General features: G+C 48.2%; 1 protein-coding gene across 14 annotated transcripts in view; it reads left to right on the top strand.

Annotated features, from left to right (window-relative positions):
- Nucleotides 1–14,226, top strand: part of DYSF (dysferlin) — a 247,256-nt gene that overhangs the window by 9,225 nt on the left and 223,805 nt on the right. For 7 of the 14 annotated variants that reach the window (XM_004369222.1, XM_004369218.1, XM_004369220.1 and 4 more), the window contains exon 1: nucleotides 4,592–4,836. The exons of the other annotated variants lie outside the window; for them this stretch is intronic. In XM_004369222.1, the coding sequence (XP_004369279.1) occupies nucleotides 4,746–4,836 (91 nt within the window). In that variant the 5' untranslated portion in view covers nucleotides 4,592–4,745. Of the gene's footprint in view, nucleotides 1–4,591; nucleotides 4,837–14,226 lie in introns of those variants that run through there. 14 annotated transcript variants of the gene reach the window in all.

Raw genomic sequence — 14,226 nt, 5'->3', positions numbered from 1 at the left:
TAATGAATAGACGTAAATTGACGAGCTCACCTAACTGGAAGTCTGAAGACATGCAGGCTTCGGGCATATAAAGTGTACAGCTCCATGGTATCATTCTGGACCCAGGCCGCCTCCACATTTCTCTGGTCTGCCATCCTTGGTGTCTGCTTCATCCTTGGGCTCATTGGCAACCGGATCTACATGCTTCCTTATTCACATGAAGCAGGAGAGGGAGGTGGGCTTCTCCAATCATGGAATATAAGTCTGTCCCTTCAGTGGAGCAAAAACATGTGTCCTTCACTAGACCAATAGGCAGGAGATGAACGAAGATAAATCAAAATCCACCCTGAAGCTGGGCTGGGTGTTCTACTTGAACAGTTGAGTTCCATTAGAAGGGAGGAAGGACATCTGGATGTTGGGGAGGCAACAAGTGCCCAGCTCATTAAGAGGGCGAGTGAGGTCACCCAGGCAGAAGCGTAGAGTCAGGAAGAAGAGGGCCCAAGAATGCTGGGCAAATTACAAGCTTTAAGCCTGGGGAGAGGACCGCCTCAGACACTCCTTCTCTCCTTCCTGTTCCCCCACCCCACACCAGTCAGAAAGCTGGCTCCTTTGTGTGTCTTCTGCTTCTCCTTGAGAGCTCTTCTTAGGTGCCTTTAGATGTGGTTGGCTTCCTCTGCTGTCTCTATCCCCTGACTGTGAGCTCCCTGAGGGCAGGGGTATGATTTAGTCCCAGGTCCTAGCAGAAGTCTCAGCAGCTCAAAAGTGACTGATTCATTTATTCTTTCATTCAGTGGTTTTGATAATAGCTATGCAGCACCTACTTTGTGCCAGGTGCCGTTTTAGGTGCTGAGGATGTAGCAGTGAACAGAACGGACAAAAATCCCTGCATCCTTGGATTAGACAGTCTAACGGGAAAGATGGGAAATGAAGAAGCATTCATTACAAAATGATCAGTGCTAAAGCAAACTAAAGCATGAAAGCGAGATGGAAAGTGAGGATAGGCGATTTGTAGTTTTAAGTTAGGGGGCCAGAGGAGGTCACAGTTGAGTGAATATCAGAAGGAAGTGAGGGAATAAGCCTTGTGGATATGGGGTTGAGGAGCGGTGGAGGGAAGTGCATTAGAGCCAGAGGGAACCTGGCTCCGAGGAAGGACCCGGAGGCAGTCACTGGCCTGACCAAGCTGGGAGACAGCTAGATGGTTAACTTGCTTGAAGAAGGTGGGGTTCTGGGGAGAGTGGCAGGAGAAGAGGTCAAGGAGGTCAAGGGGTGTGGGTTATGACTTTCCTAGTAAGGACTTTGGGATTTACTCTGAGTAACATGGGAGCCGTAGGCGGTCTGCATTATCACGCTTTACCTGCCTGCTAGTTCATTCCATCTGTATACAAACATGATGTTATTTTTCTTAACAAGACACTTTCTTGACCTTCATCTACTAAGTCATTTCTCTCTTTTTACAACAATATTCTTTGAAAGAGTTGTCAATATTCTCTGTTTCCAATCTCTCTCCTCCATCCTCTTTCAAACCCACCCCAGTCATGCTTGCAACCCCACCATTCCACCCAAACTGCAAATCCTGTTAGCTCTCCTTCAAAATATATCCAGGATCCCACCATTTCTCACCATCTCCATTGCAATCACCCCGGTCCAAGCCACCTTCTTCATTGCCTGAATCATTGCAATAGACTCCTTAAAGGTCTTCTGCTTCTGCCCTTGCCCCTAACAGTCTGTTCTCAAACCCAGTCAGCGTGATCCTGGTAAAACACGTCAGATCATGCCACTCCTTTCTTCGTTACAATGGTTACAGTGGAGATGGTGAGAAATGGTGGGATCCTGGATATATTTTGAAGGAGAGCTAACAGGATTTGCAGTTTTGGTGGAGTGGTGGGGTTGCAAGCATGACTGGGGTGGGTTTGACAGAGGATGGAAGAGAGAGGTTGGAGACAGAAAATATGGACAACTCTTTCAAAGGATATTGTTGTAAAAAGAAAGAAATGACTTAGTAGATGAAGGAGAGTCAGGTCAAGAGGTGTCTTATTAAGAAAAATAACATCATGTTTGCATGCAGATGGAATGAACGAGTCGTCAGGGAAAGCTGACAATGCAGGAGAGAGGGGGAGGATTACTGGAGTCTTGCCACTGTATGGGTGAGAGCGGAGGAGATCTAGCGCCCAAGTGCCAGTTTTGTGTTAGTTAGGAACAGGAAAGAAGGCAAAGTATTTGGGCACACATGTTGATGGGGGTTAGAAGTGGCCTTGGGAGCCAGAGAAGTTCTGTTCTCAGTAACTAGGAAGCAAGCTGAGAGTGGGGATAGGTGATGGGTTGTGGTCGTTTGAGGACAGACAGGATGAAATAGTCATCTAGGAGAATGGGAAACTGAAGAGGCTACTGAACTATGTCTGATGGCCCAGCAGCAGGAAGGGTCCATTTGAGTTTTGGGGTCATGAATTTAAAGTGACATCGGTCAGCTTAGCTGGGTTAGTCGCCAACATGCTTAGAAGTTAGAGTGCAGATGTGGAGTTGGTAGAGAGCTGGACTTCACCAGGGGAGCCCTGGTGGTGCAGTGGTTAAGAGCTCAGCGGCTAACCAAAAGGTTGGTAGTTTGAATCCACCAGCTGCTCCTTGGAAACCCTATAGGGCAGTTCTACTCTGTCCTGTAGGGTTGCTAGGAGTCAGAGTCAACTCAACGGCAACTGGAATTTTATGATTTAGCCTACCACCCATCTCAGTCAGTTTGCCGTACTGTGGTGGCTTACATATTGTTATGATGCTGGAAGCTATGCCATTGGTATTTCAAATACTAGCAGGGTCACCCATGGTGGACAGGTTTCAGTGGAGCTTCCAGATTAAGACAGACTAGGAAGAAAGGCCTGGTAATCTACTTCCAAAAATTAGCCAATGAAGACTTATGGATCACAACAGAGCAATATCTGACTTGGTTGCTTTGGACACATCATCAAGAGGGATCAATTGCTGGAGGAGGACATCATGTTTGGTGAAGCAGGGGGCCAATGAGGGTGTAGGAGACCCTCGGTGAGATGCCACAATATCTGCAACGATGGACTCAAATACTGTGGTGATTGTGAGGATGATGCAGCACCGCGCAACGTTTAGGTCTCTTGCACATAAGCTCACCATGAGTCTGCCTGCCCCTCCATCCATCCATCATCCATCCATCCATCCATCCATCATCCATCCATCATCTATCCATCCACCCATGCGCAAAACTCGTTGCTGTTGAGTCGATTTTGCCTTATAGCGAACCTATAGGACAGAGTAGAACTGCCCCATAGGGTTTCCAAGGAGCAGCTGGTGGATTCCAACTGCTGATCTTTTGGTCAGCAGCAGAGCTCTTAACCACTGCACCACCAGGGCTCCATCTATTGTTTAGCCACACGCAAATGATTTATCAAAATAAGACAACGTAAAGGGAGTTGAAAGTTTTTGCAGCAGAAATAATAACTAGTCAGTGAATTTAGGCTGAGTATGGAGGTTGGTGGAAGGTCCCTGGGTGGTGGCGCAGATAGTTTGCAGCCGATTACGAACCTAAAGGTGGTAGTACCGCAGAAGAAAGGCCTGGCAATTTGCTTCAGTACAGATTACCGCCAAGAAAATCCTATGGAGCAATTCTGCTCTGTAAAACGTGGGGTCGACATGAGTCGACTGTATGGGTATGGGGTGGGTATATGGAGGTTAGTGAGGACTTGGGAGGAAGGAGGAGGGGAAATGCCTTGCCCGGTACTAGGTGCTGCAGTGGTGGGGTATAGCGGGGGAAAAACCAGGGCCCGTATGATCAGAAAGTTCTTACGCTGACAAGAAGCCAGGCATAACACGTGAAAGCGTGCTAAGGGCTGTCACGCTCAAGGCTCACGCTCTAAGCATTGTTCCCAACTGTGGGATGAGGGCGCCTAGAGATTGTGGGGTGAGGGGAGTTCGTGCTTCAGGGAACGCAGTGTGATTAAGACACAGACCTCCGTTTCCGGAGACTAGCGACCCTAGGCTTCTCTGGAGAAGCCTGAGGGGCGGGTTCGGGCGGGCTCGATTCTCGGGGTCTCCCCCAGCACGGCCCTCTGGGCAGACAGCGGGAGGGTAGAGTACAGGCTCTGAGGGCTAGTGACGGGATTGGGCAGAGGCAAGGGGCGCGGGGGCCGGAGCTCAGGGCGCACCGCACGCTCGGCGGTTCGACACACTCCTCCTTCGGCGCTCGCTCCAACCTGTAGTTCCTCGCGGACACACTCTCGCCGCTGCTTCTGGATCTGATTTCTGCTTGGCACCCATTCTCTGAGCGCTCACGGTGTGCCGGCCCGGGCTCGGCGCAGCGGGAAGCGAACGCACAGACATGCGGCGGTTGGAGAAATTGGCACCGGCGCGCTGTGGGCTCACGCGGGGCAGGGCCGACTGGCCGGGCGGCCGAGCACTGCAAGCAGCGGCGCTTCCATTCCTGGCCCGGGGCGGGCACGGGCGGGGCAGGGGGACTAGCGCCCCCACAGGCACCCTGATGACCCCTGTCCCGCCCACCACGCGCAGGGCGGATCCGGGCGGAGGCCGAGGGGGGAGGAGTCCACCAAGGCAGTGTCCGGTGTCCTCCTGGCGGCGAGCCCGGGCGCCCGCGACTTCTGTGCCGAGGCGCGGCGAAGGCGACAGCCTCCTTTGGCGCGGCTGCACCCACTCTGCCAGCGAGCCGGGCGCTTGCTTGGCCACTGCCTGCTGCCTGGTGCTCCCGCTCCCGCCCTGTCCGCGCGCCTCTGAGCGCCTAGGGCCGCTGAGCCATGCTGTGCTGCCTGCTGGTGAGGGCCAGCAACCTACCCAGTGTGAAGAAGGACCGGCGAAGCGACCCTGTCGCCAGCCTGACTTTTCGAGGTGAGAGCCCGCTGGCAGCTGCCCCTGTGCGGCCGCACCGCCCGACCCTCCGCTGGCACAGTCGGGTCTGCGGTCCCCGCTCCGGCACTAATCGTTGTCCAGGCCAGAGTTTCTCCCTCTGGCCGCAGAAATCTCAGCCCTGCCTTCTGCTGAGGGGGCAATGAGGATGAAACAGAGCACAACACGTGCCATACTGCTTTGAAATTTTGGAACACTGAAAGTGCCGTAATATATCAAAGGTTAACACTTTTCTAAGACCGTTACCCTCAGGGAATAAAGGGCTTGGCAGTGGGGATGCGGGTGGGTTGAAACATGAGTGCAGAAGGGAGAGAAGAATCAGGGCCACTTAAACACTGGCTGCGTGGAGAGTGTGCTTTGAAAGTTGTGGCTTTATTTCGTTCATTCATTCACCCATCCTTTATTGAAGGTAGGCCATATGGGCCTTCTCTCAATCAGGAGGAAAAGGGACACAATGCGACCGCTCTGGCCTTGACACAAGGGATTTTGAGGAGCTTCAAGAATGTTTTTCCAAGTTCAAGAAGCTTACATACCAGCATGTAATATTTAGACTAGCAGGACTTACCCAGCTTCCACTCAGGCCGATGAACTTCATGCACAGCCACCACCCACCCATCTGCGGAGGCTTGCATGTTGCTATGATGCTGAACAGGTTTCAGCGGAGCTTTCAGATTAAGATGGGCTAGGAAGAAAGGCCTGGCAATCTACTTCTAAAAATCATCCAGTGAAAACCCTATGGATCACAATAGTCTCATCCAATACGGCGTTTCTTTCCACTGTGCATGGGGTCACCGTGAGTCAGGCGGACTCATCGGCTGTTAACGACATCTCAGTTTGGAGCCGCAAAGGACTTAACAACTCTCCCCTATGCCACTTGCTCCTCACCAGGCACCCTTAACCTCCACGTCTCGGCAGAGATTCCCATGGGAGGAGGTGTCTCAGGAGGGGGAAAGGGAAGAGGAAGGATCTGTCAAAGTTAAGAGAAGGGACAATAGCTGTGAGTCAGGACTCAAGTTCTGCACAGAAAGATAAACAAAGAGAGGGGAGAGTGTTTTTCCCTCAGCCAGGAGGGGTAGGTACCCTGTGACTTTGGGAATTAGAAAATACGTATATCACAAAAGATGGTCGAATGTAGAGGGAAAAGCGGTTGGAGTTTTTGTGAGGTTTGCAAATAGTGGGGAGACATCGAGGGGAGTCTTTAGCTCTGCCCCATGATCTCCATCGCCTCCCCAACCAAAAAAATGCATTGCCGTCAAGTCGATTCTGACTCACAGCGACCCTATAGGACAGAGTAGAAATGCCCCATAGGGTTTCCAAAACTAATCTTTATAGAAGCAGACTGCCATGTCTTTCTCCCATGGAGCAACAGATGGGTTTGAACTGCCGACCTTTCAGTTAGTAGCCGAGTGCTTAACCACTGCACCACCAGGGCTCTGTTCATCAACTCCCCAAGCACCCCCAAAATAATGATAATGAAGGTTGAAAGACACAGTTTGGCAAAGTGAGACCTCTGTGTAATTTTTGTTCTTTGTTATGGGACAATTTACATTTTATTCCTTTAAAAACATTTATTGTGGTTTTATATATATGTATATAAAACCATTATATATAATATAAATTGTATATATATATATAAAAATTGAACACATATATAAAATTTTAACCATTTTAAGTGTGCAATTCTGGGGCATTAATTACATTCACAATGTTGTGCAACCTTCCCCGTTGTCTATTTCTAAAAGTTTTCATCACCCCAAACAGACACCCTGTACCCATCAATTATCATTCCCCACGCCTCTCCACCTCTGGCCCCTGGTGACCTGTAACCTACTTTTTTCTCTATGGATTTGCCTATCCTAGATATTTCATATAAATGGAACCATACAATATCTGTCGTTTTGTGACTGGCTTATTTCCCTTAGCATAACATTTTCAAGGATCATCCATGTCACAGCGTGTCTCGGGACTTCAATCCTTTTTATGGTTGCTTTTTATTCCTCTTTTCTTGAAAAGTGTGAATCAAAAATTGAGAAAACGTTGCTATTTCCGTGAACTGGTGACGTGCCTGGGTTCTCACTAGACAGATGCAAACGTTTGTAGCTCTCCTCTGCCCATCAGATGCTGCTTGTCATTCCTGGAGAGAAGTTGTGGAGCCGTCACGGGCTGGAAAAGAAATGCCCTAAGGACACTGAGCCCCAGTGCCACGTCAGCTGGGTGTAGACTCTGAAACTACTCTTTTGGGCGCTTTCACAGCTCTTTCCCGGGTTCAGTCTTGTGGTAGATAGCTATGAATATCCCCATTCTGCAGATAAGGACACAGAGGTGGGGAGCGGGGAGTTAAATGATGTATCCAGGTCAGTGGTCATGGCAGGGAACTGCCAGTGCTTGGAGTGGGCAGTGCTGAGTCAGGCAGGTGATGGAATCTGTTTAGGCCCCTCTTGACTGCTGTCCTGGCCCAGGTACTTCGAGCATGTGCAGCCTCTGTTCCCTCAAAACCTCTGCACTCCCCCTCTTCACAATGCTTTCTTATTTATTTGCATGGATGAGCCCCTAGCACCCTTGAAACAGAGTAGAATGTAGCCATCTCCAATGACTCAAATCTGTTTGTCTTTAAAAGCCCAGTTGTAATGCCACCTTCTTCATGAAGGCACCCAGGAGTCCCCTGGCTGTCCTTAGTCTCTCCTCTGTGGATGTAACAGCACCTTGCGAGGTCAGCTAGAGTACTCTCCACAGCTGGCTGTGCCCGGTAGGTAGCTTGTACACAGGGTCTCCCTCCCTCAGGACTCCTGAGAGCAGCAACCTATCCTATTCAGCTTGGTGCTCCAGTGCTGAGTGTAAGCAGGTGCTCTGTGGAGTCTGTGCCTTTCTGGCCCAGCCTCTGACCGCCCTCCAGATGAGCCTGGGAGCCTCATGCAGTCGGGGGGTGGGGAGGGTAGGTTTAAAACATAGATTCTGGGGTTCCCATTTGTAGAGATTTCCATCCAGCAGGTCTGGAAAGTGACCCAGGAGTTGGCATTTTAACAAATACCTGCTGTAGGTAATTTTTTAAAAGCGATTAGAAAAATTTGTTTGAGACGTGGGGAAAGTTGAAATTAATGTGCTCCCTCTCTAAAGGGTGTTCAGGGTAGACTTTGGTCTGAGGAGGGAGGCCATTAGGATCCAATCCAGAGCACCAAGTCTGAGGTTGTCAACGCTGGCTGCCCATCAGAATCACCTGGGAAGCTTCAAAAAGGACTGTTACCAACTTCCCTGCCCCCCTCTCTTGAAGCTAAGTAAACCTCTGGGAGTGGCCCAGGTATTTTTGGGTTATTGTTGTCGTTGAGTCAATTCTGACTCATAGCGATCCCATGTGTGCACGGTAGAACTGCACTCAATAGGTTTTTCAAGGCTGTAACCTTTTCAGAAGCAGATTGCCAAGCCTGTCTTTTGAGATACCTCTGGATGGATTTGAACCAACAGCCTTTCAGCTAGTTGAGCGCTTAACTGTTTGTGGCACCCAGGAACTCCTTCTAGGGTGGAGCCCAGGCACAGGTGTTTCTAAAACATCTGCAGGTGAGTTGAATATGCAGCCAGGGTTGAGGACCACTGAATCCAACTCCCTCACGTCTCAGATGGGCTGTGGCCTGCTTGAGAGAAGCCAGCCTGCACCGTGTGCTCAGCTCCCACACAGCGCCCCAAATGCATGGGCCGGGGCTGGCCACACTTCCCTTGCAGTTGTTCCCTGGGCGTTCCAGCCTCGGATGTAATTTCAGGACCTGCCTCCTAAAATAGGCTGTGAGCTCTGGGGGGCTGGACTCTGAGGACGCTTTTCTGACTTCCCCAACTAAGGGCCTCAGGGAGGAGGCTACTAATGAATACTGGTCATTCCTTTGTTCTTGTGTTCCAGAACCTGGGCCATGGTAGATCTTTTTTGACTGCTGGTCTTTGTGAATGAGCAGTTCATTTTTATAGCATTTAGTCTGTATCTCTCTTGTGTCCTGCCCATTTCCCACCCCATAATGTGATTGTATATGTCCATTCATTCACTCATTTAGTTCATTGAAAAAATTTTTATTGAACACCTACTATGTGCCAGGTACTGTTTTAGGAGTTGGGGATGTATCCAAGAACAAAACAAAATCCCTGTTCCCTTGGAGCTCAAATGTCTTATTTCCTGGAAGCCTGGGTCTCCTGTGTCCCCCACTTGATGAATTTCTCCCCTGATTCACCCCCCAGCCCACCCACCAGAAACCCCAGAACATACTGACCCCTCCCCACCCTCATCCCATTAGGTCCACTCTTCCTCCCCAAGTCCCTCGAGCCATCCCCACTCCCTGCCCCCTCCTCCCCTGTCCTCTGTCTTCTGGAAGTCTCTAGACTTAGGGCAAGAGCCTGGGGGGAACTTATAGAGCCTCTGCAAGATGGGAAGGCGGCCAGCCTTGCCCTATGGTGCGCTGGGTCTAAAGGCAGAGAGGGTGCCTGTCCTCAGGAAACACTCCTGAGGGACAGATGTGACTCACTTGTGTAGGGAAGGGCAGATGCAGGGACACTGGGCTCTCTGAACCTGGCTTTTTACACATGAAAAGTGACTTAAAAATTGAAAGTTCCTTTCTTTTTTGTGAACATAATATGTACTCAATGTAATAAATGGTTTTTTTTTTAGATAGACATGAAGCAAAAGTAAAAAATAGTCCCCAATCCCACCTCTTTGAATGAACTTATTAACAATGTGTATCTTTCCTCCAAGATTTGGAGAATGTTTTTTCCTTTTTAAAAACAATTTTAACTGTGAAATTTAATATGCAAAAAATACGTAAAATATAAATGTATGCTTCAGTGCAGTGGTTCTCAGTGGGGGCAGTTTTCCCCAGGGGACATTTGGCAATGTCTGGAGACATTTTTGATTGTCAAGTCACAGTGGGGGAGTTGTGTGTGCTACTAGAAATCTAGTGGGTAGAGGCCAGGGTTGCTGCTAAACTCCCTACAAAGCACAGGACACCCCCGACCACAAAGAATTATCCAGCCCCAAATGTTAATAGTGTCCTGATTAAGAACCCTGCTTTAATGGATAAATTATGAAGTGTACATCCACGTAGTATCACTCAGGTCAAGAAAAGAACCTTGGCAACGCCTCCCCCCAGAAGTCCCGAGAGCTCCCTCACCTTCCTCCCTAAAGGTAATCCCACCCCAGATTTTGTTTTTCAAATGTTTGCATATTTATATTTTCACTCAACCGTAAACCAGGGGCATTTTTCTATGTCAGTAACTATTCTTCCACATAACCTTTTTAAATAGCTCCCTGTAACTCATTTAATCAACGCTCTATGGATAGATATTAGGTTATATCAAGACTCGGTACATGTACATAAATGTATATGTGAAAACATAGCCAAATGTTTCAAGTAATAATATTCACTCTTACTATGAAAGATGCACTGAAATTTTCTTTCCTAGTCTATTCTGTCTTTAAAAAGATATATTGGTCAACTCAGTTGATGTTATGGCCCATTTATGGGTCCCAGTGGGCAGTTTGAAAAACACCACCTTAATGCAATGGTGGCGTAGTGGTTAAGAGCTTGGCTGCCAACCAAAAGGTCAGGAGTTCAAATCCACCAGCTGCTCCTTGAAACCCTATGGGACAGTTCTGTACTGTCCTGTAGGGTCGCTATGAGTCGGAACCGACTTGACAGCACCTAACAACAAAACAACAATGCAATGGGAGACTTTGGTCCAAGAGTCTGGGGTGGGGTGGAAGTGTGTGGGCATGGGGAACCAAGTGAAGGATTTCAGTGGGGGGACGGAAGAGACCTTCCTGGTGGGTGCACTCTTCTTCACTGTGTCCCTCAGTCTGGAGGAATATTCTGGGCTTCAGTATGATTCTCACAGATGCCTGCTGGCCCCCAGTTTTGAAGAGCAGTCTGGGGAGAGGGCATAGTCGCCTTACCCGCACCCCAGCATGAGTGGTGGGCTTGCCTGTGTCTTTAACTATCGAGTCTGTGAAATGACTCACATAAAGCCGCATCTCCCAAGGACGAAATTAATTTTCAGGAACAGGACAGGTCTAAATACAGGACAAGGAAGGAACTGTGTTCTTAACTGCTTCCAGATTAGCAACGTGCCTTCCTCTTCCTTGGCATCTGTAAATCATGTGACTGTGCTGGGTTAATGTTTCATTTCTTTCTTGCTCCTCTTTGGGACCCCCCGCCCCCACTTCATGACATTGAGAGGGTCCCAGAGTTGGCTGTCCTAAACAGGACTTAGTGAAGTCTTGTCAAGGGCCTTTGTTGTCCTCATCTCAGGGAAGACAGGAAGTGGAAAAGATTTAAAAGACACTTAGTAGAGAGTTTGGCATACAGATAGTGCTCAATTAATGCTAGCTGGGATCCTTAGGAAATGAGTTTCCTAGTGGACAGTTCAGGAGAGGCTGCAGATGGAATTTTCTGTGTTACTTCTGTAAGTCATGGGAAGCTGACCTGTGATAGGAGAGGGAAAGTGAACACTTAACTTGCATCTCATGTCCACTCAAGACTCTGTACGGTAGACACTCTTATTATTATCAGTTTACTGCTGAGGGAACTGAGGCCTAGAGAGGTTATGAGACCTACGTAAGGTCACACAGTCAGTGTCTGTGGCTGTTATTTGAATGACTCCAAAGGTATGTGTCTAACACCTGCTGGAGCCATACTAACATGGCACACAAAGGGATTCAGAGTGATTCAGCCAAGGCAGGCTTAGACGAATATCGAGAAGATAACAGATGCCCCTCCCAGGACACCTCCTCCCACCCCTAATCGTGCCTCCTTCCACCCCCTCTATCCACTGACACACAGCCATTATACAGTCTTACGGTGTTCCCTGAAACAGATTTCGTAGTGCAACTAACCTTTAAGTTTAAGAAATAGCACTTGTTGACTTTTGGTATAGTATCAAAGTAGGATAGCCATTACTGTCTAAAAGTTTATTAAAATACACCTCCTTTTCTAACTACATATCTGGCTGGAACTTATTTTTCATAGACTTCAACCCAAACGAGACATCTCAACAGACTGAATACAGAAGTAAGACACATCCAACCAGGCATTACAGAGATTTCCAGAATTATAAAACAGTGCCACTTTTCTCACTATTTTCCTTTGTTTTGGAAATTGTAATTATTTTTCATCAAAATATGTCATTTATGTTAACATGTCATGGGTTTATTATTGTTAGTTTGAAATTAATTACTAAATAAATATTTTTAAATGTCTATTTTAATTTCTAACACAGTAAATATCGATAGGTACGGCCCACCTAGATAAAAGCTCTTTGGGATCCTCAGTACTTTTTAAGAGTGTGAAGGAGCCCCGGGACCAAAAATGTGAGGACTTGCTGTCCTGAGGTTTCACAGCAAATAAATGTTCTGTCATGGTCTGTCATTCTAAAGTCCACATTCTTTTCCAACATCAGTGATTTGCAACAGGAATGAGGAGGAGTTGCGAGTTCACCCTCTCCTACTGGAGGGAAGGTTTATCAGAATCTCTAGGGGGACTCGAGTAGGCTGAACGATTTTCAACATAATTGCTGTAGAATCTACTGAGCCCCTCTTTGCCTGTCTCCTTCAGATGTTCCTTTCTCCACGTTTTTCCTTTGTTCTTTCTTTCTCTGCTTGTTTCTCTCCTCCACACCCTTCCACAAACTTTGCTTGCATCCTTGACCCCTCTCTGGCTTCCTCCTCTTCTCTTCCATACTCTGAAACTGGTCAGGGTGGGGGACGACCCCACAGGAGCCTGCTCCTCAAGGGAACAGGGTAAGTCACTGGACAATGCTCAGCTTGGGGGGAAGACTCGGGGTCCTGAGAGAAGTTTCCGGAGGGTAGAGGGACTGTCACAGTCCAGGCCAAACCAGTTGCCATGGAGTCAGTTCCAACTCATGAAGACCCCATGTGTGTCACAGTAGAACTGTGCTCCATAAGGTTTTCAGTGAGTGATTTTTTGGAAGTGGATCAGCAGGCTGTTCTCTGGAGGCACCTCTGAGTGTACTCTAACTGCCAGCCTTTTAGTTAGCAGCTGAGTGCCTTACCGGTTTGCACTACTCAGAGACTCCATGGCCCAGGCAGGACTGTCTAAAAACAGAAAGGTGTGAGGTCCCTTTCCCTGGAGCAGACCAGCTGGAGACCAAAGACTTCTCATTTCAGCCTTTCACAGTGGAGGTAGAACTGGGTAATCTTAAAGATCCAACCCAAATAAAAGTTATGTGTCTGGTTGAACACTTTCAAATATCCAGTGAGCACTGAATCATTTCCGTTCCTGATGCCTACTGGAAAAGTCAACACTTCTAGCCCTTTCTATACCTGTCTTAATGCAAAACAGTGCAGAACAAAACATAATTAAGTGACTTTTCTTTTTGGGCCGATAGTTCTTTCTCTCAGTGGGTAAGTTTGTCTTCTTGGAAAGGAAGGTCTCCCTGCTGTGCTTCATGGGACACTTCTCACTCTGATCCTGTCAGCCCATTTGGTGGCCCCTGAAGGAGGGCAGTCAGAAGAGTTGGTCCAAACTTCTTGTTCTGGGGATTACCCAGAGAGAGAGGAATGCACTTGTGCGGGGTCCACAATGGACCAGGGGCTGCAACCCAGGCCCCTTCCTCCCAACGCCAGGCTCTTTTGTGAAATGATCTCCTTGCTCAGAGTCATAGAGCCTGCCATTAGGAGGAGGTTTCCTGTGTATCTCTCTTCACTGTCTTCCCTTCAAGGCTCGCCTGCCCTAAAGCACCAGAAACAGGTATCCACCTCTTCATGCCCATGGCTGCAGAGGAAGCTCCTGCTATCTGTCGTCCAGGGCAGTGTGGGTCAGGTCTCAACCACTGCAGTATTCTTCCTTGTTATCTACCCCAAAGCCATTCTACATTTTCTTGGCCCAGCCCTTATGTGCCAAATAAGGTGCTTGAGGACAGCCGGCTTCAGACAGACCCTTTAAAGGGTAAGGGGAATTTTTTTTTTGTAATTGTTTTGCTTTAAATGAAAATTTACAATTCAAGTTAGTCTCTCATACAAAAATTTATATGTACATTGTTTTGTGACCCTAACTGCTCTCCCTATACCGTGGCAGCACACTCTTCCTTTCCACCCCGGGTTTCCCGTGTCCGTTCATCCAGCTTCTCACCCTCTCTGCCTTCTCATGTCGCCTCTGGACAGGAGCTGCCCATTTAGTCTCGTGTATCTACTTGAGCTAAGAAGCAACTCTTCACAAGTATCATTTTATGTCCCATAGTCCAGTCTAATCTTAGTCTGAAGAGTTGGCCTTGGGAATTGTTTTAGTTCTGGGTTGACAGAGAGTCCAGGGGCATACTTTCTGGGGTTCCTCCAGTCTTAGTCACACCATTAAGTCTGGTCTTTTTACTAGAATTTGAGTTCTGCAT

The sequence above is a fragment of the Trichechus manatus genome, unplaced genomic scaffold (genome assembly GCF_000243295.1).
Source record: "Trichechus manatus latirostris isolate Lorelei unplaced genomic scaffold, TriManLat1.0 scaffold00004, whole genome shotgun sequence".
Classification (NCBI taxonomy): domain Eukaryota; kingdom Metazoa; phylum Chordata; class Mammalia; order Sirenia; family Trichechidae; genus Trichechus; species Trichechus manatus.
This window is presented reverse-complemented; position numbering and strand designations above follow the sequence as displayed.